Source organism: Dendropsophus ebraccatus, chromosome 5 (genome assembly GCF_027789765.1).
Source record: "Dendropsophus ebraccatus isolate aDenEbr1 chromosome 5, aDenEbr1.pat, whole genome shotgun sequence".
Taxonomy (NCBI): domain Eukaryota; kingdom Metazoa; phylum Chordata; class Amphibia; order Anura; family Hylidae; genus Dendropsophus; species Dendropsophus ebraccatus.
The window spans coordinates 75052363-75079953 of NC_091458.1; the positions used below are offsets into that span (position 1 = coordinate 75052363).

Genomic DNA, 27591 nt, shown 5'->3' on the forward strand with positions numbered 1-27591 from the left:
GCTTTTTAGTAAATATGGATATGTATGTGTGCATCCACGTATTCAGAGCACAATAGGTTTGGCACAGCTGGAAGCCATGCAGAAGGCTTGCTTAGTGTAATACACCATGTGAAGTTTGAATTTCTCTCCGATAAAGGCTTCCTTTGTTAGCTTCAATTTGTAGATAAAGCTGAAAGTCATGAAGATGTCTCTGTACTTCAATAATATTACACAGGTGAACTCTAAGTTAAATTTGTAACCACGAAGCATAGTCCTTCTCATTAAAACTTAGGCACCAAGTTTTTGAAACACCTTGGAGACTGGAGTTTTATCAAACCATATTCCCTTGGATTCAGAGAGGGATTGTTAGCGAAGGAACACGTTACAAGGGTGACATCCTGTGGATCCTTATTAAAGTGAATGTGTTTCTTTGCAGTGGTGATGTGCTTTGTCTGTAATCAAAAATATATTAGATTGTCTGCCTTCTTCACGCTGTGATTAGCATCTTTCTAGTCCCGTAAGCACAGATATTTCGGCAGAAGTGACCCATAGCGAGCACTTGGTCCCTGGTAATAAAACTATCATTTCTTATAAATGGAAATGTGAGCCGTCAGTGGGATGATTCTCTAGTTGTGCTGAAAATTTTTTGCGGCTTGTTTTCTGTCATTGTAGCATGTGGATGGTACTCCGTCAGAAATCCTGCTTGTGGTCAGTGCAGTTGATTACTTTTTTTGCGTAGGTTGAAATCCATGCTTGTGTACACCATTCGTATATTAATATTCCTTAGAGGTGAAGAGCTGGTACCTTCTCTACTCTATATCTGACTGCAGTAAACAAGGACTGTTATAACGCAGGCACATTAAAGTTTTTGTATTACATTTCCAATACCTTTTGCTTTGCTGAGCAGAGCCTGAATTACGTTAGAGTTTTATAGTGATTTAAATTTGGTTCACTAGAACCATTGGAGGTCCCAGTATTGTGGCTGTAGTATGGATGCAAACTTTTGCTGTTTATTGCCATCTGTAAACATTTTATTGTCACCGTGTTTTAGAAACACACAATGGTATGGGTTTCACCATGTAATTTGTATTTATTGTGTGAAAGTTTTAAGTCAGTTACCTGAGTGATCGGCAGTCAGATATCAGCTGCTCAGCTTTCACAGATTGCTAGGGAACCCTAGAGTATGCAATTTCTACTCCAGTTTTTCACATATGGTGGCCATTGATCTGTGTGTGGAAAATGCTACCTTTATTGGTCTTGGTGGTCACTTGATCGATGACATGATCACTGAGGTGCTGCTAATAGGGATTGCTTACTGCGTTTAACTAAACTCCTCAAAACCCTACTGGGGAACAGTCTAGCCCTTGACAAGACAGACCTTTTTAACCGAAAACCATCCCGGGTTGGCTACCTTATGCAGCTGACTGAGAGAATGCCAAGAGTGAGCAATGCTGTCATCAAAGCGAAAGGGGGAGGAGAGGGTTACTTTGAAGAATCTAAAATATAACGCATATTCTGGTTTGTATAACACTGATTAGAGGTGTGGCTTAGCAGCAGAGGAGGTGTGGTTTGCACACCACTGTGCACCAAAGTTTGCACTGTATGGCTATGTTCACACTACATAAAAGTACGGCCGTTGATGCCATCAGCAACAACGGCCGTACTTTATGCAGTGTGGAACATTGCCTACATTTCTATGGGATCGTGGCCGGAGCATATACACATCTTATACGCTCCCGTCTAGGATCCCGTGCGGACCCGTAAATAACTGACATGTTAGTTCACACAATGAAGCGAGCGGCGTCGGCTGCTTGCATCATTGTCTGCTGTGGGAGTTTCTGATGCGGGCGCGCGGATGCGCCTGCATCAGAAACCTGCTACCGGAAAGATCATCCGGCCAGTACTTAAGTGCCGGCTGGGAGGATCCGGGCAGAGACCGGACGTTTCGTGACCCGGCCGGTCTCATACGTAGTGTGAATATAGCCTAAGGGTGTGTTCAGACTATGGAATTCTTTCGGATAAAATCCGGCGAATTCCGTTGCCTGTACGCGTTCACGGCCGTGCGCCACTCCACCCGTGCCATAGACACCATTCTATGCATGGGCGCATTCTGCCGAAAGAATTGACACGTCAGTTCTTTCGGCGGATAGTGGAATCAGTCTGCTCATAGAATGGTGTCTATGGAGCCGGCGGAAAGGCGATCGGCCGTGAGCGCGTTCTAGCGACGGAATTCAGCGGAATTTATGCACGAGAATTCCGTAGTCTGAACCCACCCTCTTTGTGAGAATGTGCGACAACTAGTTTTCTTAATAAGGGTACATTCAGACTGAGGAAAACAGGCGGAAATTCCGCTCAGAATCCTGCCTGCCTCTCTCTCAGTGTTATGTATAGGGCGCCTCCACTCAAAGAATTGACATATTAATTCTTTTAGCGGAGATGCTCTGTACATAACATTGAGACACTGAGGCAGGCGGGATTCCGAGGGGAGTCCGCAGCAGGGATTCCGCTCAGAATTACTGCCTGTTTTCCTCAGGGTGAATGTACCCTAAATAAAGTGCCACAGTTATCAAACAGCATGAACCTCTGTAATCTGGTGCATTTTTGGGCTGTCCTACTCTAAATCTGTGCTTAATTATTAGACTGTATTAGTAAATCTCCCCAGTTGTGGCAGATTTACAGCACATTTTTAGTGTTTTATCTGTGCCAGAGTATAATGGAAAAATGCAGAACTCCTGTTCATGATCCCTACTGCGGCATATTAGAATTATTGGCAATGTCCCTTCCCCAACCCTAATGGGTTCCGTGTTAGTGCTTATTCACATGTAAGTTTGATCCCCCATTCGTTATAGATCTGTTCATGTTATTAAATGGATCTGTATTAAATGAATGATAAAGTGGTGCAAGCAGATGCATCATTCATTTACATCTGTTCACATTGACCTTAATAGAAAATTAACATTCATTCTCAGTCCATTACTTTATGAACAGGGGACATTTGTACATGCTCAATCAGAAAATCAACCTCAAACGCAGTGGTGCAAAGTAGGTGGCAAACTCAGATCTCTTGTGTCACATTGAGCTCATAAATGCAGATGTGAACCTACTCTGATACAACAGTTTCCCTCAAGTAGCCACTATATGAGAAATGTGTGGCCGCCCTCACATGTGTTCATATAAATGTTCTGCTTACAGACTACATATTTGCAGGCAGCAGTAAAACTGCTTCATAATGCTGTGTGTGAACCAGGCCTACTGGGATTCTATTATGAAAATGCATCTTTGAGATGCTGTGAGTGGAAGTGCAAATGCATGTGCCATATACCGAGGCCAAGAAGCCCTGTAATCGGTAGTCAGTTTATGACTATGGATCTTGTCATATTGACTTCCAAGCCTCACTACGGGCTGACACTTTCCACTGCTTGCCTAGGTGTCTTAGGTGCTAGACCTGCAGCAAGTGGTTGAGCACTGCAAAGGTCTCACTAGATACCTGATGTATATGGTACAGGATTAACATACACTGTTTTTTTCCACTTTGTTATATGCTACCAGGTTGTATGTATAAGGTGGATACTTAGCCATTATTGAGAGCTGTAGGTGGTATCTTCAAGGCACTGAAAAGTCCTTTATACCATATTATGTACAATTGAATTGCATGTGCCATATATAGTTAACGTTGACACCATTTCCTTTTTCCAATTTCAAGGAATATCTTGATATCCTGTAAGAAATTTTATGTGTGGTCTAGATTGTTTTTGTGAACAACAAAATGACAGTGACTGTTACTAATAAAATCCTTTCCCTATGTTCACTAAAGTGGGGCAACACTGCCATCTTATGGCCACCTCTGGCCTTGCACTTCTGAACACGGCTAATGTGTAAATCTATGGAACCTGCGCCTGCTGGCAGGGTGTTGCATAGATTGACAGCGGTTCATTTGTATGTATATGAGGAAAGCTCTCTCATTTGAAATCGATCACCTTTTGCACCACTGCATTGTATTACAAGCACATTTACAGCAATGTGCAGTATCTTCTTTGTACTGATCTAAATCAAGATGGCACTGTATGGTTTCACAGCACCCATTTTATATCTGGGGATTTCTTTTTATAAAGTAGTGGCCAATTATTGGAATCTCCTATATCTGAAATCAATGTTGCGGTGTGACATAAAAATTGCTGCTCCCCCTTATAATTTGGTCTAGAAATTATTAGTATTATAGTAATTGTATTACTACTGTTAGTTTGTGCAGGTTGTTTCTTAGAACATCGCAATAGTCCTATTGGTCCTAGCTGATAGACTTTGCTGAGTACAAGGTGTATCCGTGTGTGCTTGTGTCTATATACACTGTGTATCTTTCTGTCTATATACACTTAGCTGCATACAGGTCTTTTTTCAGACACACATTTTGCATGGCGATTTTTTTATTTTATTTTATTTTTTACCTGGGGGGGGGGGGGGGGGAAATTCCTAGCATTTTTTTTTCTGGTATTTTTCTGTTGTGTATTTTAGTACATGCATTTTTTTGCTTAATTTTACCATTTCATACCTCGCCTTGTTTTCAGTACAAATCACATGATAGGTTCTTTATGTGACTCAAAGATTTCAAAAGAAAATTTGCAGGAAAAAACACCAACATGCGTATAGACACGTCCATCTGGCTGTTCCATTCTTGAGCCAAAACAACTGTTCTGGTTTATGCCATTTTAGTTAGTGCTTATGCTGAGCGGTCATTTCTTGTCTGCACGGCACATCAGCTGAAATTTTAAAACAGAAAAGAGCAGCAGACACCGGGCGTTCTGGGAACTGTCAGCTGCGGAGGAGGAAGATGGGTAAGTATACACCTTTTTATGTTCCCAGTAGCTCTGGCAGCATGATTAAAAAAAAAATCAGTTTTTACCGGGAAAAAACCTTGTAGGGCCCTGCAGGAAGGGAGTCAAGACTCTAGTTGCATGATAAACCCAGAGCCTCCCAGAAAATGCAGTTTCAAAAAGGTCTTGGCATGGGGCTTTGAGTCACTGGGACTGTACTAGACAGCCACTCTCCACACTGCTGTGCTTGACTGACAGGTTTCTCTCTATTTGTGGATAAGGAATGTTCTCCACTCCTATGACTCCATAAGAGATTGTTTTTACATGTGATATCTATGACATGCCATAGTGTGCCATGCCATAGTGCCGGTGTGAACCACTGTGTTGCAAAAAGGTAGCCTGTCCCTGTTTCTTGCTGCCTGTCGAGCCACATGAAGCTGATCTGTTCTGTTAACAATTTTCAGTACAGGTCAATTTCCACTGCATATTTCTTTCTACAGTATATAGATGGGGATTTATAAAACCTCAACCACCTTTTTCTGTGGAAAATCTGCAGAAATTTTGCCACATGTGTCACTACATTGCATTTGCAGTTTGTTTTTTGTTGGCTGATAGTAAGCCATCTGTATAGTAAGGGATCAGAAGCACTTGTTTACCTTGCAGCTCAGATGACCAGGGGTAAATTTTTAAAGGGCAAACATTTTACTATATCAGACAACTCTCTAATGCTGAGGTACATAACCTGCGACCCTCCAGCTATTGCAAAACTATAATTCCATAATGCCGTGGCAGCCAAAGGTTCTAGGGGTTCTAGGCTATGTTCACACTACGTATGAGACCGGCCGTTCCATGACCCCGGCTGGATCATCCGGCCACTACTTAAGTAGCGGCCGGATGATCTGTCCGTGATACATTGTGAGTGATACATTGTAAGGCATTTCATGAAGATATGCTATTAGGATATGGTGGATATTGCCTGTCGATCATCTCCGACGAGCTTGGTGACTGGCAAAGAGAGGTGACTACACACAGGCTGGAAGCCGCCCAGATGACTACCCGCCGCGCACCCTGTGATTACACATGAAAGAGAAGTCCGGCGAAAATTTTTACTAAAGTACTGCATTGCCCCCCAAAAGTTCTACAAATCCCCAATATACACTTATTACAGGAATTGCTTATAAAGTGCTTTTTTCCCTGCACTTACTACTTCATCAAGGCTTTACTTCCTGGATAAAATGGTGATGTCATGACCCGAGTCCCAGAGCTGTGCGGCCTGTGGCTGCTGGAGAGGATGATGGCAGGGGGACACTGAGGGACACAGGGCACTGGAGGGACACTGAGTACCCTCTGACATCATCCTCTCCAGCAGCCACAGACCACGTTGGGGTTTGTTGATGTGTATAAGACAGGATAAAAGGAGCTCTCTGCTAATGTCGCCCAGCAAGTGAGTGATTGAAGTAGAAATCTCCTGCCCTGGATGCTGTCTCGTAGCCAGGGTGTTATTTGTAATACTTTGCCGAGGACTTTGTTATGGAAGCACGTTCCTGCTACACGTTCAGTGTGATGGATGATGTGCAGGAGCACTGTTTACTGAGGGCTAAGCTGCAGGTTTTCCACTCGCCTTGTTTTGTCATCGCTATTTAAATATGTAAAGGTGATATTTTGGGTAATGCAGTGAATTAAGTCCTCTTATTTCCCCTGGCAGTTGCTTAAAGTCTATCTGTAGTGCGTCTGAAAAAATCTAATCTCACCAGATGTGGTTAATTTTATGAATCATTCATATGTATTAAATGTTATTACTGGTTATGTAACGCCTTTGAACGTTTAATGATTTATTCAAGAAGTAAAAAAAAAATAAAAATAGTTTTACCCATTAGATGGAGAAATTTGATATTGACTAATAGAAATGTTGTTTAAGTCTTTCCAGACCGGAGGCGTTCTACATATGGATAAAATGGAAAATGTAGTTAAAATGTGCTTATCTCTGGATAGACGGTATATGTCGTACGCGGTGTTTGCCTGATTGATCGGATAGAGCACTAAGTGCTTGCTCTTGCAGGTTCTCTTAAATAATGTATGAAACTTTTATTGGCTCTGTTAAATTTTGAGAAACCTGTGAAGCAAGTAAAACTTTTATTCCTGCCAGTTAATTGAGTCCTGCTCGGCAGGCAGAGTGGTCATCTCAGGGTTTTTGTTTCTTTTTAAAGATTCTATTTTATGTCTATCATAACTTCTTGGAAAGTCTGACTTTATGGATATCTAAATATAATATTGCTAATGCAGGGTTGATTAAAGTAGGCAATGGCTGGGGACTGCTTAATCTTATGTGCCGGTGTGATTGCTCATGTCAGGGAAATGTTAAGTTATGATACCAGTGTGCCCCATTGCCTCAGATCTAATAATGCCAATAATGAAAGTTTTAGCTATAACTTCTGCTAATGTCAGAAATATGAGGAAAGCGCTCATTTATTATGTCAAATGACCCTGGCGATGTATTGCTCTCAAAAAGTATGTTTCTGTGTTAGTCCCATAAATAACTAAAATGTATGTCGTCTAATAGAAATGAATACGGTTCAGGGCATACATTAGAAGAACAGTAAAAACAAAAAACATGTTTCTTATATTTTCTGCATATTTAAAGACTTGCGTGAATTGTGGAAAGGAAAGCACATTGCAGTATGCTACATAGACTGCATTCATACCACCTTCTCTGGTGCCCATGACAGCCATATTCCCCCTCATTGTCTTGATGGAGGCCATGGAGGAGTGTCTTTTTGGCCTTCTTTAGTGTGTTGTTCATTAGCAGTTTATACCTTGCAGTATATAGGTGTTTTCTTTCTTGTTTTGTACATTGTGGCCTTTGGCAGATATATGCCAGTATATTGTTGTACAGTCCCATACTTCTGGTATATGTATGTGAGGTATCTGTCGGACAACACGTCTACCTGTCATGTATCAGGTGCTATTTTGGCATATTTTTTTCAGTGTTTCTTACACTTGCCCTCATTCTTGGCTACAATAGTAATCAGGGGCAGAATAACTTTACCATAGGCCCCGGGCTGTTTACCAAGACTGCCCCCCCCCCCCCATCTCACTGTAACTATGGCAACACTAGCCTGGTGTTCATAGTACAGGATAAATAATGTCATGATGCCTTGATTTGTGCAAAATGACAGTAAAAAAGCAGTGATGTTTTGCCAATTACGGCAGATCTGCAGCCAGGAGGCAATACACTACTGAAAGTATATGTTTTTTGGGCAGCCATGGGCCCCCCAGGAGCTCAGGGCCCCAGGCTACCACCCAAAACAGACCTATCATCATCCGCTACTGATAGTAAACATATTTTTACCATGAAAGTAAAGGGGGCACTGCACTTACCAGGGGCACACCGCAGGGAAAGAGAATTCTCCCTTAGCTTTTACTGAGTAAGACTCCGTTGTTATTGCATGCTGCTTTTCTCGGCACTGAATAAAGGACAGGAGCAAATAAGGGATGGCTACAGCAAAGAAAAGGACCTGTTAGGTGCTAAAGATATTCTGGATTATTAGATGCCTGTAGACAAGCTTACCAAACGGACTATGCCAGAGAGAGACCTTCTCAGAGGACTATCGGGAAGGCACATATGCAAGTATCGTTGTCATAATTGTTTTTCCTCTCGCTGTCCTTCCCTTGGTCTCCTGAGACTTCACATGATCTTTTATCCCTAAATATATGCATAGTCTGTTGCTGAATTAAAGTGTTATCTTTTGTTTCTTGTCTAAACTCTTTTACTACATTGGCACTGTAATAATTTATGTGCTTCTAGATAATGACTGTCCATTAAGAACATAATCCAATATATGGTCCATCCCCGCCAATCATCTGTGGGACTATTAGTGTTTATTGCCTATCTCAGGGGGGTCATATTTGGAGAAAAGTGGTGGCCATTTATGTTCTCTCTCAGATGTCTATGATTTCTTATCTTCTTTCTAACACAGTGTACTGTATAAAGCATTGGATTTAGGCAGCAGGCATCTAGTATTACCGCACACATTACCTCCCATTGACCAGCGATGTTGTTACCTGCTTGCTTAATTAGATAAAATATGCAATGAGCTTGTCAGCTTTTACAGCAAACAACATGTCACTCCCTTTATTTTTAGTTCAGAGAGGAATAATTGGATTTGGCAGGTTACAAGTCCGGGCCCTTCATTAGGGAAAAAGGGAAATCTGTGTTTTTGCTGGTTGTTCAAGTAAACAAGCATTCTCAGGGGCCGCTCGGCTCTTCAGCCTCTCACTTGTGGGCTTCGAGGGGCACAGGGGAACTGATTAGAAAGCTCCAGTTGTTTTTAGCATTCTCTCCCAGGCACGATGCAGGTGCTTACAAGGGGCATGCATACATGCATGTTCTCCCACCGCCAGCCTGCTCTTCATCTCTATAGAAAGAGCACAGAACAGGTTTATTTCTGTCAGGAACTGTAAATCACACGGCCAGCTAGTGCATATCACGTAGAAGGTCATATTGCATGTTTTTTTATGTAACAAGGATGTTTACAGTGGAGGGGTTTTCTGCTTGGATCCCAATACAGTAATTAACACCTCATTAATAGACATTTCTGCAGATAATTGCACGTTGTTTGAAGGAAAATTAGACCTTTCCTACAAAATGAACAGGGAGCTTTTTGTGGGAATGTTTAGCTTATTTAAATAAAGATTAGCAGTGAAATCACTGAGTGTTTTCTAGAGGGTGATCCTTCTTTAGCTACGTGAATCCAGCTAATCTCCCTAGTGGGGGGCGCAATGGTTTCTGTCCTCTGACCACTTTTTATAACTTCCTTTATTTCCCATGGTATCAGAGTGGCCACTGGGAACAGCCAAGTCTACGTCACAGAATGCATGCACATAGCAGTGCAGAGCTTTACAGCCTCTATACTTTGGCATATAGACTCCATCAAGGCCCATATGTACAGATATAAGCTCCCTGTGCTTCTAAGGGAAAATACTGCTGTAAATGCAGAGTCTGATGAAACATGCATCAGTTTACCTGTATATGGAAGCCTTGTTCTGTGAGATCAGCGCTGAACTGGAGAGGAAGCTGGGTGTGAGGATATGATGTGCCCCTCGCATCAAGCTTCCTACAACAGCTACAAGTCTCCATGAATAATTTAGCTGGCTCCAGATTTAAAGTGTACCTGTTGTTTAATTTTATTTATTTATTATTTATCCTCCCTGTCTTCATTGTTCTCTATGGAGAGGGGAGGGATGGAGGGAGATGATGCACCAAAACAGGACAACAAAGAGTTAATTTATAGCTACATCACTGGGCTATCTTCTCTTAAGTCAGCACTGACCCTCTGACCCCTGAATAGACGCTTTTACAAAGCTCCCGCTGTGTAATCCTTTGTTCTCTGCTGCCGACTACTCTCCCTCCTCCTTCCTCCCCCCTCCCCTCTCCATAGAACAGACAGGGGCATGTCTGATGCAACAAGATACACTTTTCTGATAATGAGCAGTGAATGAGAGAGAGGAGGGGGGGGGGCACCTGGGGAAAGTCTTTTTGAATTTGTATTTTGATTTCTGCAAAAAAATACAACAGTGACACTTTAAGGTTCTGTAAAGCTGCAGGACCTTCCATGACAATGTGGGCAAGTGAGACTTCACATGCTGGGGAGGAAGAAAATTACAACAGAAGTACAGTATGGTAGGGACCTGTATGTACTGTATTAAAATGAATGACTGTGTTATAAATAATATGTATGCGTAACAGAACTGTGTATGTAATAGTACAGGACATTACAGAGCAACATGGGAAAGTCACATAGCAGAAAAGAAACAACACGCAGATATAAGAAAGTCTGTAATCGATTTTATTAGACAAAAGGGGCTTCCTTCTGGACTTATAAAACCTTCTACAGCAAAGTGAAGATGGGTTTGCACTGCCTATTATAGCCTATAGCGGGGAGGTGGGCCGAGGGGAATGAGTGAGCAGGAAGAACTGAGAAACAGCCTGTGCAATTTGAAAGGCATCTGACTAGAGAAAATGCTGGCTTCACATGTTGGACTGCTCAGTACTGCTCTAGGAACGTATGAAGGTTTGCTACAAAGAGGTATGATTGCAGGGTATTGTTTTTCATGTTTATATAGTGTATTGGAGACTAGTCTGCATCCACTTCAACTGAAGCTAGGAAAAGCAGGAACAGCAATGCAGTTTGCAAGGTGGTAATCTAAAAGTACTGACAATACCAAGAAGAAATCAACAAAATTTGCAGATACCTGTGGGCCCCAAAAATTTACTTGCGGTCAATGACACTAAAGTCACCATGTTTATTCCTGTGTTGACCAAATGTTGGTCACAAGCTGTAAGGCCCAAGCTTTTAGTAGTACAGTGATTTGTTTAGTATATAGGCTGCATTAGAAGAACCATATCAGAGGGTAGATAGGAATCAAGATGGCAAAAAAAAAAACATGTATGCCACATCAAAAACTGTATACATCGGGCATACATAACAGCCTCAACTTTAAAGTGTCACTATCATTTAATTTTTTTTCCAGAAATCAATAGTACAGGCGATTTTAAGAAACTTTGTAGTTAGGTTTATTAGGCGAAAAATACATTTTTATCATGAAAAAGCAGTTTAAAGCCCGCCTCCCTGTGTTCATGGTTGTCTATGGAGAGGGGAGGGGTGGAGGGAGATAAGGCACCAAAACAGGACAACAAAGAGTTAATTTACAGCTACATCACCAGGCTATCTCCTCTGAAGTCAGCACTTACCTCTGAATAGCAGCTTTCATGCACCTCTGGCTGTGTAATCTTTTGTTCTCTGCTGCCGACTAATCTCCTTCCTCCCTCCTCCCCCCTTCCTTCTCCATAGAACAGACAGGGGCATGACTGATGTAAAACAGTCGAGATTTCATAATAATTTGCAGTGAATGGAGAAGAGGAGGGAGGGGACCTGAGAAAAGTCTTTATGAATGCAGATAATGGCATATTTGCCTAATAAACACAATTACAAAGTTTCTTAAAATCGCCTGTACTATTGATTTCTGCAAAAAAAAAAAAAAAAAAAACAAACCCCGACAGTGACACTTTAATTTAATTTAATACTAGTCTGTGCTGCACTGTGTATATAAAATACGACATGGAGAGAGAGGAGCGGCTGCACATCACACCTATGGCTGATACTAATGCCACTAGGCTATTTTTTAAACCAATGCCAGGATGTTGGTATATAATTTGCTCAAACCGTATATATAAAATATGCTTCTTTTAATTTAATTGTAAACTATCAATTCATTACTTTATCATTTATAAATGAACTCCCCTACTTACATTTATGATGGTGATATATACTAATGATCAATTCTCTTCCAGTTGGGCTGTGAGACAGAATGCTAGTTGAGAAGTTTCCGCATGTGTGGCAGATGTAGTTGTGACCAATTAGCAGTATTAGCTGTAAAGCATCTGTCTGCTCCTTAGGTGTTAAACGTTTTCCATTCTTCACTGAGTAGTAAAGTGTTAATGCGCTAATGGTAATGTAAACGGCAAACATTACACATCTTTTCACATCTTTTCTGCCTCTGTTGTCCTGTCACTTGTTATTAAGTTAAATTATTATTTAACTTGGTCACTTTAATTAGGACTCTGAACATTTTGGTTACCCAACTGCTTCACTTACAGTATATACTATATGGAGGAAAGTATTGGGACAAGCCTGGTAATCGCTGAGTTCAGGGCTTTTATTCAGTCCTGTTGGCACACATGTATAAAATCCAGCACCTGCCAAGTACAGTCTGCCTTTACAAGAGTTTGAGAAAGAATGGATCATTCTAAACAGCTCATTGTATTCCAGCTCATTACTGTAATGGGAGTCAACTAGAGATAAGCAAACTAGCCAAAAGTTCAGATTTAATTGGCCTTTGAATTCTGCTGCCTGGAGAAGGCGGATGCAGCCATAAACTGTATCTGTATTTTCTAGGTAGGCTGCATCCACCTTCTTCAGGCAACGGGATTCAGATTCCGAATGTTTGAGTTTATATGAACCTAAACTTTTGGCAAGCTCGCTCATCTCTAGATGCAACTATTCCAATACGGAAATTATTGGTAAGTGAAAGCATTTAGGAACCACATCAGCTCTGTTACGAAGTGACCTCGTAAAGTTACAGAGCAGGGTCACTGAGTGCTGAGACACAAAGCGCATGAAAGTCGCAGTAAAATTGTCATAGAAACTGTGCTATGAGTGTTGTATATCTTAGGTATCCATGGCTAAGCAGCTGCATGCAGGCCTTACATCACAAAACACAGTGGCAAGCGCTGGATGAAGTGGCATGAAGCACCCTGCCACTGGACTCCTGAGGCAGTGCAAATGTTTTCTTTTATGTGATGCTTTCTTATGGCAGTCTCAGTCTGAATTTGATGAATGCCAGGAGAATGTTACCTGCCTGACTGCTTCGTGTCCACTGCAAGGGCCAGTTCACACGGAGTAAAACTAGCGGAATTCCACGACGAAACTCTCCGCCACGGAATCCCGCCAAACTCGGTGTAATACTTGCTGTCTATGGGAGGGCTTGCGCGCCTCCTCTCTCCGCTCGGAAGAATTGACATGTCAATTCTTCAGAGCGGAGAGAGTAGGCACGCAAGCCCTCCCATAGACAGCCAGTGTTACACTGAGTTTGGCTGAGAGTTATGTCGCTGAATTCCTACAGTTATACTCTGTGTGAACTGGCCCTAAAGTTTGGTGTAGGAGGAACAATGCAGATTTGGGAGAAAGCCAATGACATTATCCTCTACCCGCCCCATTACATACCTGTATGTCCTGGGGCGGGTAGGGGGGTTCAGAGAGGGGTCACTCCTTGAACCCGCTCTGAATCATGCTGCTTCTGGCTGCTATCAGCAGCCAGGTATCGTGGCTATTAGCTGGCGCAGGCCAATTGCTGGATCCCGCTGGTTAACTACTTAAATGCTGCTCTCAAAACTAGCAGTTGGTTTCCAATTTACATGCAGCAAGGGGTATTGTGGGAAAGTGTCTGCACTGCTGCATGACAACCGCAGGGTCACAGTTCAGAGAGGAAACCAGGATGATATCAGATGCATAGAGAAGTAAAACCGTACAGTGGTGTAAGCTTCTTTACTAAAAACAGCACATTTGTTCTCCTTTCCATATATGTATGTGGTACACATCTGATTTATACTTTCTTTGCTTTATGACATCACCCTGGTCCATCCTGGCCTCATTCCTCTCCCATAAGTAACATCAAACCCCTGGGGCCTCCAGCCCATGCTTCTTCCAGCAGCTTCTGCACACGCCTCTCCTTTTATACACAAGCTGGATGGACATTTTGGACAAAACAGAAATGGTAGTGGGTACCACAGTTTAAGATTTTTCAGCCCAAAATAATAATTTATATTATATTTAATATAAATATTTATATTGCTAGCCTGCTCATATTTATAGGTTCGGTTAGCTTCTAAGCTGTATTAAGCAGCAGATAACCTCTTTACAGTTGTTTTGAAGCAAATACTCTTACTTAGTGTTACTTTGTGAAATTACTAATGACTCCTGCAACAGCAGGAAAACTATGTAAACCTGTCCGTATGTGATATTCTGTTGCCTTGTGTCCAAGTAGGAAGCTATGACAAGATGGCCCAAAAAAATCTTCTGTCTCTGCAAATACATCCACTGAAAGGCACAGTTCAATACCAGCAATAACAATCTGAAATCTTGGTTTTTTTTTTTCTGTAGAAGTTGAAACAAAAGGGAAGAAGTAAAAATAGCTGAGATATGAATGGTTTCACTACTTTGGACGTTCTCACCTTGTAATAGTCTGGCTCTCTAAAGCACGACTGTACACTGTAATCTAGGTCCGGGACAATTGAATTGCAGCTCATCCCAGGGTTTTATTGCAGCTTAAAATCAAAGTTAGATTTTCGTCTATTTTTTTTAACACTGCTTTTGTGAAAGACATAATGATAGATGTGAGGGTCCCTGATGGCTGCTTCTAGTCAGGTGTGGTGTATTTCATTACTAGGTGATGACAGTCTTGGCTAGGTTTTGTTCACTGTGTTAGGATTGAGTTTACTGCTTCTGGATTCTGGTAGATTGTGTTATGAAACCAGACTTCTATAGCTCTGATGTGCTTTACAACATGTAGGACAGTATACTACATAATATCTTAATTTTGTTATTTTCTCAATACATTTTTGATTTTGCCTGTTGCTGAGTTCCTTAGGGTACAAACCCACTTGCCGGATCCGCAGCAGATTTCTGTTGTGGATCCGCAGCAGATCCGCAGCAGATTTGATCTAAATAACTGAACTCCGCATCAAATCTGCACCATCAAATCTGTTGCAGATCCGGTGTGTGTGTTTGTACCCTTAAAGTGTTTACTGTGTGCGCTGCTGTCTATAGGTGATGCTTTCCTGCTGACACCAGATCTGCTCCTCGGCTGCTTTTTAGCTCTGCTCCACTAGGGCAGAGCTGTGATCTAGGACTGTAGTCTGGATACTGTGCCTAAGTGTAAATGGGGAGGAAATATGGGCGACCGCTGGGTAAGAGGGGGGAGAACTAGCACTATTAAAATTAATGCATGTCTTTACTAGTATGAATAAACTAAAACGCCAACATTTAATGGAGTGATCCTGCTGATGAAAAACATCAAATGTCATGATTGAGTGTTGTAATACAATTAAAATATTTTACACATTGGCTCACTTCATAAAAAATATTAATCAGTTCATCAACTAATAAATAGGAAGCAAGGATTGCCTTGAGGGCCCACTTGCTGTTTATCCAGAAATAAGCTTTCCGGATTAGGATAGGGCTACATGGCAATTTTGGCCATGACAAGTATCACCATGTCCCACTGCAGGGATCTGCATTGCAGTAAAATTCAGTGAATAAGGTCGCATTGTGACAACTGTTGCAAGAAATCCATCTGTGCAACCCCATTCAGTGACTGTGCAACAGTATAACTCTTTTGGTTGTGTGAACCCCCTTGCAACGAGAATTGCGGTATTACCCTAACCGAATTCACTAAAAGGTTGAGCACCTTCACCTGTATGGTATATAGGGCATAGAGCTGCATATATATACCTTTGATCTATCAGATGGTGGGTCCATAACCAGTCTTTACCACTTCAGAAGCCTTGGACAGCCTCTAACACTTCAGCTGGGAAGAAAAAACAGCTGCCTCAAAGGTACCTCTATCTGACAATGTATACAGCTCTTTGCCTCACGTACACCTGACAGTCCCTTTTAATTCATTATATTTATTGAATGTTTTAATTTTTCTTCATAGATTTCTTGAGGAACGTTTTATAATGAATGATCTTAACTTTTTTTTACAGGCATCTTTCTGAAGAGGGCTTTGACGCTTGTAGAGGTTCCTCAGAAAAAGTGAATAAAAGTGCTATTATACTTGTTGCTCTCAATGTAAGTATATATTTTCCTTTGCTTTTAATAGTCATGAGCTGGTAGTCGGAATATTAGGGCCAATACACCATTGACCAGTATAAAATACAGTGGTGCCTTGGATTACGAGCATAATTCGTTCCGGGTCCGTACTTGTAATCCAAATCCACTCTTAAACCAAAGCAAATTTTCCCATAGGAAATCAGTGATATGCAGACAATTGGTTCCACACCCCAAAAATAATTATTTAATATTCTGAATGACATGTAAAACAGATGAAACAAACATTCAGAAACAGCAGAATATGTGATATTATAAGTTACTGTACAGTAATGGAGAGGATGGGAAACACAAGGGCTGACAGAGACTGCAGGGAGCATGAAGGAATGAGCAGGACAGATGTGGGCACATACATACATTACTCTCTGTCTGGGGAGAGAGGGGTTACAGCTATGAAGAGATTACCTCCACAGTCCTGTCCCCTGATGTAAGCCCCAGCCTGAAGTGGATCTGCAATGATTTGGAGGGTGAAGCAGACTTCCTGGGTCAGAGCACAGGCCTGTAGACCCCGCTATGCAGATCATGCCCCTCCCCCACTTGCGCTCCCACCCAGTACAGGGAGCTCTTAAACTAAAGCAATGCTCTTAAACAAAGTCACAATTTTGAAAAACTGTGAGCTCTTAAACCAAAACGCTCTTAAACCAAGTTACTCTTAAACCAAGGTACCACTGTATATACCTATAAATTTTATAGAGAATTAATAACCAGAACGCATTTCTGCAGCTATAAATTTAGTGTAATATATTCTGTAGCCCTGTTTCCAAAAAATAAGCCATCGATATCACTGTTAATTCTGTGCCACTAAAATGTACTTTGTAAAACTCCAGTGCCGTATGTAAATGATACTTATCTAGGCACCAGGGTTGTCCTTATTGTTGATGTAGTCACGGATGGTAGGAAATATCCTCTGTATACACGCCTCTCTGGGAGGGATTCTTCATGTAGGAGCCTGCAGCGTCATGAGGGTCTGGCCCTGAGCGCCTAAGCTTCCAGAAAGGTTTGATTTACAGAGGATGTCATGAATACTTAACTGCTGAGGACCACCCTGATGCCTAGATAAGTATAATTTACATACAACGCTGGAGATTTACAAAGTACATTTTTAGGGCTGATAAGTAACTTTGATACTGATTACTTATTGGACAATCGCTGCATCCACCTGGCCGACTGCTGCAATACTTAAAAAGCTACTTCACCTCCTTTTACAGTGCTATGAAAATGATTTATTTGGGGAATATGGTGATAAAAGATAATATTATTAAACATAATTAATCAGTTTTCTTTAAACCTATGTAAATACGGGTTTCCAGATAAAAAGCTGGAAGGGTACTTAATAACCCTTGTCCCATCACACTTCATCTCCTATGGAGCTCAGATTGTTCTCTGTTGGATGCCGGCTGCTTATGTTAATTATTGTATTCTAGTACAAATGACTTGAGCTTCAGCTGAGCTATTGGCTTCATTCTATGCTTTACTGACTTTGAACCTCAAGCAGCAAAACAAGAATATAGCTCACAATGCCTATCACACAAGTCATTTAGTGCTACTATCATATGAAACGTTTACTTTGTTTTTTGCTTTGTTTGAGTACCGGTGTCCAGACCACACACTGGGAGCATAAGTGGAATGGTTTAGCCTAAGGCATCCAGAGAATAGCTGTGATTTCTCCTCGATTCCCCTGTATAGTACACTCCAATCAGTCAATGAATTATTTATGGAAAGTGCTGTGGGTTGGAGAAATACAGAATGATATATCATAGATATACAGAAAAGTAAGAAAACTAGATGTTCTGTTTAGGGGTACAAGGTTATTAATTTGGTGTAACCCAAAAGTTTTCTGAAACATTCCTTAATGGATCATTTAGTAATGATGTTAGCTTGTCTGGGGTAGATAACCTGGTTATAGCTGAATATTGGTCTTATAAAGAGTTAGTGTAGTAATCAATATTTTTTGAGATAGTGATAAAGAAGGGGCTGAGCTGTAGTGCTTGGCACAGCTAGGTGTAAAGGTGTGCCTGGATAAACTACTAATTGCTTGTTGGTGTGAATGTCCCTGGGATCAGAACCTGATTGATTACTTAAAGGGCTTTTTCAGGTAAAATGTACTGATGAAAGATCCACAGGCTTGCTCATCAGTAACTGATTAGCAGGGTGCTGACATTCAGGTGTTCAACACCATACTACACAGTGAGCAGAATAATGGTCTGTTTACACGGAGCGATAATTCGCCCAATTGAACGATTAACTATTTCAAACTAATGATGTGTTTTTTATAACTATCAACGTTTATACGGAACAATATATCATTTAGAAAAATCATTATTGCGGTCGTTTTAAGATTGCTTAAGCCCATCTCATCTGGTTCGCTGTATTTACACAAGCCAATTATCGCTCCAATAAGATCGTTATTGCGAAAATTTTAACCATAATCGTTCCGTGTAAAAGGACTATTAGTCTCTGTTCATAGTGTATCCTATTCACTTGAACAGGACCTGAGCTGCAGTTACACAATACCACTGCTACACAATGAGCAGAGACCAGCTTTGTTGATTGTTTCGCTGATGAGCTATTATCAGTACATTTTGTCTGGAAAACCACTTTGTGGCCGTAACACAGTTCTATAAAGAATTGTTATTTTTAAATCTACCAAGGTTGTCAATAATTCTTTGTAGGATTATTCAGGATTAGAAAAACACAGCTAATTTCTTACAAAAACAGCGATACGCCTATCCTCACTTTTTGTGTGGTATTGCGGCTCAGTTCCACTGATGTAAATGGAGTTGTGTTTTTTAATCCACGGTAACCCCTTTACGTTAAAGTTAAGCATATAGTTAATTGGGTAGTCTAACTATATGTAGTGCCCTGATATGCAATTTCACTTTGTTTATGTCAGGGGTGCACAGTCTGCAGCCCACAAGCTGTTACAACAGCGCTATTCCCATCATGCCTGGACACCCTTTATTTATCCAGACATGATGGAAATTGTAGTTTTGCAACAGTTGGTGGGCGGCAGATTGTGCACCTCTGGCATATGTAAACATATATAGTTTAGGAATATACTCGTGACTGATAGTATTGTAATGGTAAGTTATGTCCCCTTAGAATAGGCCATCAATAACAAATGAGGTAAAACTTCCTGCACCACCATCAACAATTAAATATCTAGTGTGTGGTAGCACTGGGCTATTTTTTTATTGTTTTTGGGGGAAAAAAAAATTATTTTCAGAAAAAAAAAAAAAGCCTGGGACTCCTGTGCTGTCTAATGAAGCTGAAATGCCCTGTGTCCTCAGGCTTAACTCTGTCTTTGTTGCACCGCATGAAACAAACTTCATTTACATATTGCAATAATGAAAGGGGTTATAGAGCACAACACAAGGGGATTTCTGCTTTACTGCATTAGTACACGAGCGGGGAAGCAGAAATCCTTGTTTTCTGCTCTTTAAGCCTTTCTGTGTTGCACCATCAGGCCCGCCAGCCCCTAGTGTTACGAAACCCACTTCCCTGTGTGATGCGGCTCCACTAGAATCAATGGAGCCACGTCACGGGGGTAGGAGATAACACCACACTTGGAGGGGGGCGGTGCTCGGGAAAGGACCCGATGGTACATTCTCTTTTAAGCTGAAAAAAAATTTCAGGCAAATGTGGTATACTTTTTACTACATGCACCTTTATAGAATAGCAAAGTAAACTTATTCTATACAGTTTAATAAAAATTAAGCATACTGATGTATGTGGCCCAGAAATGCCCAAAGTAAGACACACTTGACCTTTGACATGTAAATGTGGAAGATGTGTGCCTCTTCTGGAGCTTTCCTAGTACCTATGCACCACATCCCTCTGCCAGCTGCTTTATACTCCCTTCTTATTGTGCTCTTGAGGAAATGAACGCTGATACAAATGAAACCTATTAAATCATTCTTCTCCCTGTGTTATCTGTTACTGTGTAATATACTTGCATGGTTGACTGCCTCTTGCTTTCTGCCATTTCCCAAAGCACAATACTACTGTACATTTTCTTTTTTCTATTTTTCAGACAGACCTTAGAAGCATCGGAAAGAAATTTCTCCCCAGCGACATCAATGGAGGAAAAGTAGAGAAGGTAACAAGCAGTCCGGCTTTTTCTCTGTTCCTCTTTTTCATATCCTTATTGTCACGGCTGTGTCTTACATCAGGGGAAACTGAATCTTCTTTTTATTTTCACCCCTTCCTTATAAATTGTAGACTCTTTATATGAGGTCATCTCTCTGGGGAGTTTATAAAAGGAATTGTGTTACAATTGCATGGCGGTGCTGTTGACCTCTTGTGTGTGGCTGGTGCAGCAGACTGATTATGTTCCCCCTGCATGCTTTGTCTTTGTGCGGAGCTGATGGAGGATGCACACCACCAGTGTTTTATTAATGCTTCTGAGAGGATTTAGTTTGTGAAGTAAATCAGAGCTGACTGGCGGTGAGCGGCTTCGGTGTGTGCTGCGTGTTCCCAGCTGTTTCTATTTGTTTATCAGCTGGGGCTGCAGGGTTTGACTGGATTCGTGACAAGTATACTACTTTGGATAATTAGGAGAGGGGCTGCGGAGGGTACACAAGCAGGCCACATGCCCCATGTTTATACAGCCTTGAAAATAAATCTCATAATGTAACAGAAGCACCATTCATTAGAACTGTGTGGGCACAGGAAATCCAGATGCTTGAAAGCTTATTTTCCATTTTCACATCTCCTTTTTTCTGGATTAGGAGCACCAACTGGTTTCGGAACCTTAAGGGGCACAATGCCACCTCCTCTTGTGCAGTGTTGAATTTCTTGATTTTTAACAGATGAACTGTCAGATTTGTTATAGTATGGTAGCCATGTCACAAATGTGCTTGATAAAGCTAAAAGCACGTGCAAAAAAGGAGAAAAAATACACAGAACTTTTATTTTTAACTGTTTACGGCCAACTGTTTGCTGTCAATTAGATGCTAAAACGTTTTTTTTTTATATGTATAATGCAATGCTAGATTTTATAAAATAAGCTTCACTTTGAGGGTCTCCCTACTAAAAGTTAGGGAGGTTACAATTTTATTAAAACATAACTTTTATTATCTTATGTAAAATTAGATATCATATGCAGCAAGTAATTCCCTGGTGTAAAAGCTACTGTGAAGAAATGGCAGGTTTCTGTATTCCATCATGAGCCCGTGCCATAGACTCCATTCTAGGGTTTGGTGAATTCCGCCATCCGCTGAAAGAATTGCACTACCATAGAATGGAGTCTATGGCATGGGCGATGATGTGTGCGGGGGCACGCGACGAATCCCCAGCGAGTTATACGTCTAGATTCCTCAGTGTGAACCCACCCTAAAGGGTGCGTGCACACTACGGAATTCCCGAGTATGATCCGCGGTGGATTCCGTCGCTTGTACCCCCACGCGGCGGCGCGCATCTCCACCCATGCCATAGACTCTATTCTATTGTTTCAAAACTTTGCGCACTTTAAGGCCCTATTCATACATCATAATAATCCTGTCTGTAATTATGGACATGCAGTTATGGACAGGATAGGGATGTGTATCAGTGCCCATCTGCATTTTCACAGACCCATTCATTGAAATAGTTGAATCCGTTAAAACGGACCGTATGGTTTGAAAGTATTTGATGGATCAGTAGCAATTATAGATGGATCAGTAGCAATTATACAGTAGATGTGTAAAAGGGTCCATAGAAATCAATGTGTACTATACTGTCTGCACTTACGGATCCATAATTGTGGACAGTCTAATTATGATGTTTGGAAGGGGCCTTAGAACTGCTTTATCACATATACAGTTGTGCTAAAAAAAATTTACATACTCCGGCAGAATTCTTGCTTTCTTGTCCTTTTTTTTCATAGAATATGAATGATAACACAGTAACTTTTTTTAAACTCATGTTTAGTGGTTGGGTGAAGCATTTATTGTCATAAATTATAAAAAATGGACTGGCACAAGAAAGCGATGATCAAGGAATGTTAGTCATCACAACCCCTTACACAGAGCATAGAAAGGACAACAACGGAGTTGGAAGAAATAGACTACACCTCACAACATAAAATTGGAAAGTATCAAACACTATTTATATACATAATTGCAGAGGACAAACAGCTAAAATCACTTAAAATTTCCAATACATATCTGATCACTAGTTCTGATTCAACATAGTGAATCCTAATTGAACCAAACAAGTAACAGGAGTGGCAGCCATCACCAAAAAGATCACAGAAAACAATAGCGTAAACTGCATAAATCCATACCACAGTAATATAAGTATAAGACAAACCAAATATAGACCAAATATGTCAATCATAAAGTGCAAGTGCTAATCTCAGTGTGCAATTTACAAAAATAGATTGCTGCCACTGCAGGATCAGGACAGGACAGGTCAGGACAGAACATCCCACGCGTTCCGTCAGAAGGACTTTCTCAAGGGTGCTTTCTCAATTGCCAAGGAACTTTTTGTTGCCTTTCTAATAAAAGCCACACAGACTGCTGGGGTGGTGTAACTGGCGCCTGAAGTCATCTGCAACTTCTCTTCCCTTGACTACTATGGGGGACATTTATCAAGACTGGTCTACTTATACACCAGTCTTAAAGCCCTGCCCCTTTTAATCCCAGACGCACTTACTAAGAGGAGAACAACTTTTAGTAAAGCCAGCCCTGCGCCGGTGCAAAAATTTATACGTCCTCTGGAGCAAGTGAAAACTTTTAAATGACAGCTGCATTTAAAGCGTAACTATAAAATATTTTGACCTTTCAGTTTTAGTTAGCTTAGGGCATGATAACAATTATTGCAATATACATTAATAACCTAAAATAGTTTTTTAAATACATAAGGCTGATTATGCCCTTACAGCTCTGTCTGGCTCTGAGTTATTTCTGCATTCCTGCTGGACACGCCCCCTCCCTGCAGATCCATACTTAGAGTACAGACTCTGACAGCAGCATCAGATAACAGCCCTGACACAGAGAGAAACAGAAACAAAACCTCCCCCCCCTCCTAGCAACACGCTCTCCCCCTCCCCTCACAGAGATCACATAGCAGAGCTGAGGGTGTTGTGTGTGAGGAGCAGCGCAGGGGAACAGCTGGATGGAGGGACAAGTACTCAGTGCTTCAACAAGGAGGGACATCCCAGCCATGACTCCAATGTGCTGCATGAGGGAGAGTGGGTAAGTCACTGAGGGGAGGACTACAACTCCCAGCACAACACAGCTGTAGTCCTTCCATAGTACATATAACACTCACTATCAGATGTCTGCAGCAGGTGCCCCCACCTCCATGGCTGACATTATCCTACAGTGTTATGAGAGCAGATGACTGTATCTAATCCCACTGTGTGTGATACCATCTGCTGGGTCTCTATCTGATCCCACTATGTGTGATACATCTGCTAAGGTGCTGGTCAGTGAATGGAGGGACCCAGCCAGGGAGATGAGGGATAGGCCACGCCCACTTTCTCTCAGCCAGGAGAAAAATTAATTTATTCCTCTGAGCCAAACAACTTGTGATATCTCAGCTAGCGTACACGCTATCTGCTACTGAAATTATAGTTACGCTTTAAAAGTCTTGTATGGCCGTTTCCCTGGTGTCTAGTGGGGGATCCCCCCAGGGGATGCGATCGCGGAGGGGGGATCCCTTCATCTTACCAGTCCGGGCCTCAGTGTCGGAATGGCGCTCATCCCAGCTAGGTATTCTATTCATCTGGTCCAGACCAACAAAGCACCGATCTCCATGATAAGTGCTGTAAAATGCATACTACACTGATCTCTATAAGGGATCAATGTAGCTATATTAGAAGTCCCCCAACGGTTTAATTAATAAAAAATGCCCTCCCCCTTATAAGTCTAAATCTCCTCTTTTCCCATTTTATAAATAAAAATAAACATATTTGGTATCACTGCGTGGTATCGCCAGAAATATTAAATCACCTAATTTCTCATCTCATGTGATAAACGGCGTAAGCGCAATAACCCGCCAAAGTGCATTTTTTGGTTCCATCAAATCCAGAAAAATTGTAATAAAAAAAGTCGCATATACACAGTGAAGGTACCAATAGAAAGTACAGATCATTGTGCAATAAATGACACCTTACACAGCCCCATAGGCCAAAGGATAAAAGCGCTATATGCATAGTCATAGAGCATTTTTAAGGAAGGTTTATTTTATGTAAAAGGTTTTATTTTTTTAAAAGCCATCAAATGATATAAAATTTATAAAAGTTACATATCGTTTTAATCATACTGAATTAAGAAACTTGTATAACATGTCAATTTACCATAGGATGAACGGTGTAAAAATGAAACCCTCCCCAAAAAGAAGAATTGCTGGGTTTTTTTTTTTTTTTTTTTTTTTTTATTTCACTGTGCATATAATTTAAGTAAGTAAAATGAGTGGCACAAAAAAATAAGGGCTCATGTGGCTCTGTAGGGGAAAAAGTGCTATGGCCTTTTAAACATGAGAAGGAAAAAAACGAAAAATAACCTCTTAAGGACGCATGACGTACCCGTACGTCATGCGTCCGCAAGAGGTTTCAGTCCGATCGCCGTGCCTGCTAATCAGGTAATCTGATGCAGCTGTCAAAGTTGACAGCTGCATCCAATTACCTTCTGCAGCACTTCCCTGGTGTCTAGTGGCGGAGATTGGGCCCCCCCCCCCCCCCGAGACGTTGTCCCGGACTAGCGGTCTCCGTATCTTCAGTCGGCCGGGGTGTCCGCCAAGATGACTCTGATTCTGGCTCGGCACTCGCAGCAGCCGAAAGCAAACAAGTGCCGATCTCATTGATCTTTGCTGTATAAGTATACAGCAAAGATCTCAATGGGTGATCAGTGTGTATATACTAGAAGTCCCCCAGGGGGGCTTCTAGTATAAGTGGAAAGAAAAAAAAAAAAAAGTGTTGTTATTAGTAAAAAGCCCCCTCCCCTAATAAAAGTCTGAATCACCCCCCTTTTCCCATGTTTAAAATAAAAGTAAATGAATAAATAAACATGTTTGGTATCGCCGTGTACGTAATCGCCTGAACTATTAATTAATCACATTCCTGATCTCGCACGGTAAACGGCGTCAGCACAAAAATATCCCAAAGTGCAAAATTGTGCATTTTTGGTTGCATCAAATCCAGAAAAAATGTAATAAAAAGTGATCAAAAAGTCTCATATGCGCAATCAAGGTACCGATAGAAAGTAAACATCATGGAGCAAAAAAATGACACCTCACACAGCCCCATAGACCAAAGGATAAAAGCATTATAAGCCTGGGAATGGCGCGATTTTAAGGAACATATATTTGTTAACAATGGTTTGAATTTTTTACAGGCCATCAGATAAAAAAAAAATCGTTTTAATCCTAATGACTTGAGGAACATATATAACAAGTCAGTTTTACCCCAGGGCGAATCGCATAAAAACAAATACCCCCCCCAAATAAAAGAAATGCGTTTTTTTGTTCAATTTTACCACACATTAAATTTTTTCCTGGTTTCGCAGTGTATGGCCTTTTAAACACAAGGAGGAAAAAACAAAAACTGGCTCCATCCTTAAGAGGTTAAGGGGTTAAAGAGGTTTTCCAGGCAAACTTAACGCTTATCCACAGGATAAGTTTACAAGTATGAGATCGAGGGGGGTCCGACCTCTGTACCCCCGACGATCTATATACGGGGCCCCCGGCTTCTTTGTTATTAATATAGCCGTGGGTACGACTTGTGGCCTGCAGGTCTATTCATTCCTATGGGGCCACCAGAAAGAACCGAGTAAGCACTTTCCAGCTCACATGCTGCACCAAAGCTGTATTCATAACAAAGAAGCCAGGGGCCCGATAAGGAGATCGGCGGGGGAGTTCGAAGGTTTGACCCTCCACAATCTATTACTTTTCTCCAGTCCTGTGAATAGGTGACAGGTTAGATTTGCCTGGAATACCTCTTTAAAGTGACATTTTTGCATTTTGACTTCTAAACACGTGTAAAGGGTACATTTAACAGATTTCATACTCTATTTTATGTCATCCATCATAATGCTTGTTCCAGTAAAAAGTAAACTTTTTTATTGTAGGTGAATTGTGCCACCTGGGCGGAGCTTCTCTGGCAAAGCACCACTTAGCTCCGCCCACATCACCATTGTCCCGCCCCTTCGTTACGTCATTGCTGGCAGCCACTCTGCTGTTGAGGAGTTCATCCTACGTGGCCCTCTCAGCCTGTGGTTTCATCCCTCGCAGCGCAGGAGCAGTCACATTGCCGTGTGTGTACTGCTCCCGTGTCCTCCTTCACTGCTTAGTCGGAGTAGGCACAGTCGGGCATTGATGCTGCCCTGCTCCTACTTCCTTTCTATTAAAATTATTGAATGCTTTATAGATGTCTCAATATAACATATTACTGTGTTTGCACAGTTCTGTCACACTGGTAGTTGATTGACATCTGCAAAGTTAAGAAAACAGGCTTGTTAAGCGCAGACTAGTAGAAGTAGAGGAAGAGGGGACAGGGTGTGGGTGGGATCAGGCGTGGCGGTGAGGGGACTTTATGTTAAAATTGTTCTTTGTGTAGTATAAGTAAGTGTATTCACACTACTTACTTACAGCAGCTCCCTGTGTACCTCATAGAGATAAAATCAGACTCCCCAACTCCAGGCTGTGCTGCGCTTCTCTGTGGTGAGGCTGTCCACAAGATGGCAGACATGGAGGAGCATGTGACCATGCCCCGCCCACAGTGTCCTCCATAGGCACATACAGGCTCAGTGGTGGACACTGGGGGCAGGGCATGCTCACATGTTCCTCCATGTCCTTCATTTTATGGATAGACTCCCCACAGAGCAGGGCAGCACAGCCTGAAGGAGGGGGGACTGATTTTACCTCTATGAGGTACACAGGGAGCTGCTGTCGGTAAGTGAAGTGAGGACACTTAGTAATACTGTACACAAAACTATTTTACTTAAAAGTGGCCAACCCATTTTAATTAATTTGCTTACTTTAAGCCACAATTTTGCACCATTTTGCCACTTTTTGTGGCACAGGGTGACTTAACAAGTTACATCCCTTTACAGATAAGTCATGCCCCCTTGTCAAGCAAAGCGTTAAACTGTTATTGTTGCTCACAATACATATTATGCATATCAATTGCTCTGTACCAGAAGTTTGACTCAGAAGCCAAAATGTATCTTGGTTTTTGTTCATCTTGCCTTTAGGGATCATTCATTTATCTACATTTCACAGCTTAACACTTGTATTTTACAGGTTTTAGTACAAATTTTAATAATAAAGAAGATAAATGTGTATGAATGCCGTTGAAGAGAATATGGGTCTTGACCTGTTTGATCAGTGATCTGTACGAGGAGATGCACTTTTCTAGGTCTTGATAACATGGC

At 41.5% G+C, this 27591-nt stretch overlaps 1 protein-coding gene across 1 annotated transcript in view; it reads left to right on the forward strand.

Annotated features, from left to right (window-relative positions):
* TDRD3 (tudor domain containing 3) overlaps nucleotides 1-27591 on the forward strand; it is a 231149-nt gene that overhangs the window by 62556 nt on the left and 141002 nt on the right. Inside the window, exons 2-3 of the mRNA XM_069972316.1 lie at nucleotides 16111-16195; nucleotides 20268-20333. Coding sequence (XP_069828417.1) covers nucleotides 16111-16195; nucleotides 20268-20333 — 151 coding nt within the window. The remainder of the gene's footprint in view (nucleotides 1-16110; nucleotides 16196-20267; nucleotides 20334-27591) is intronic.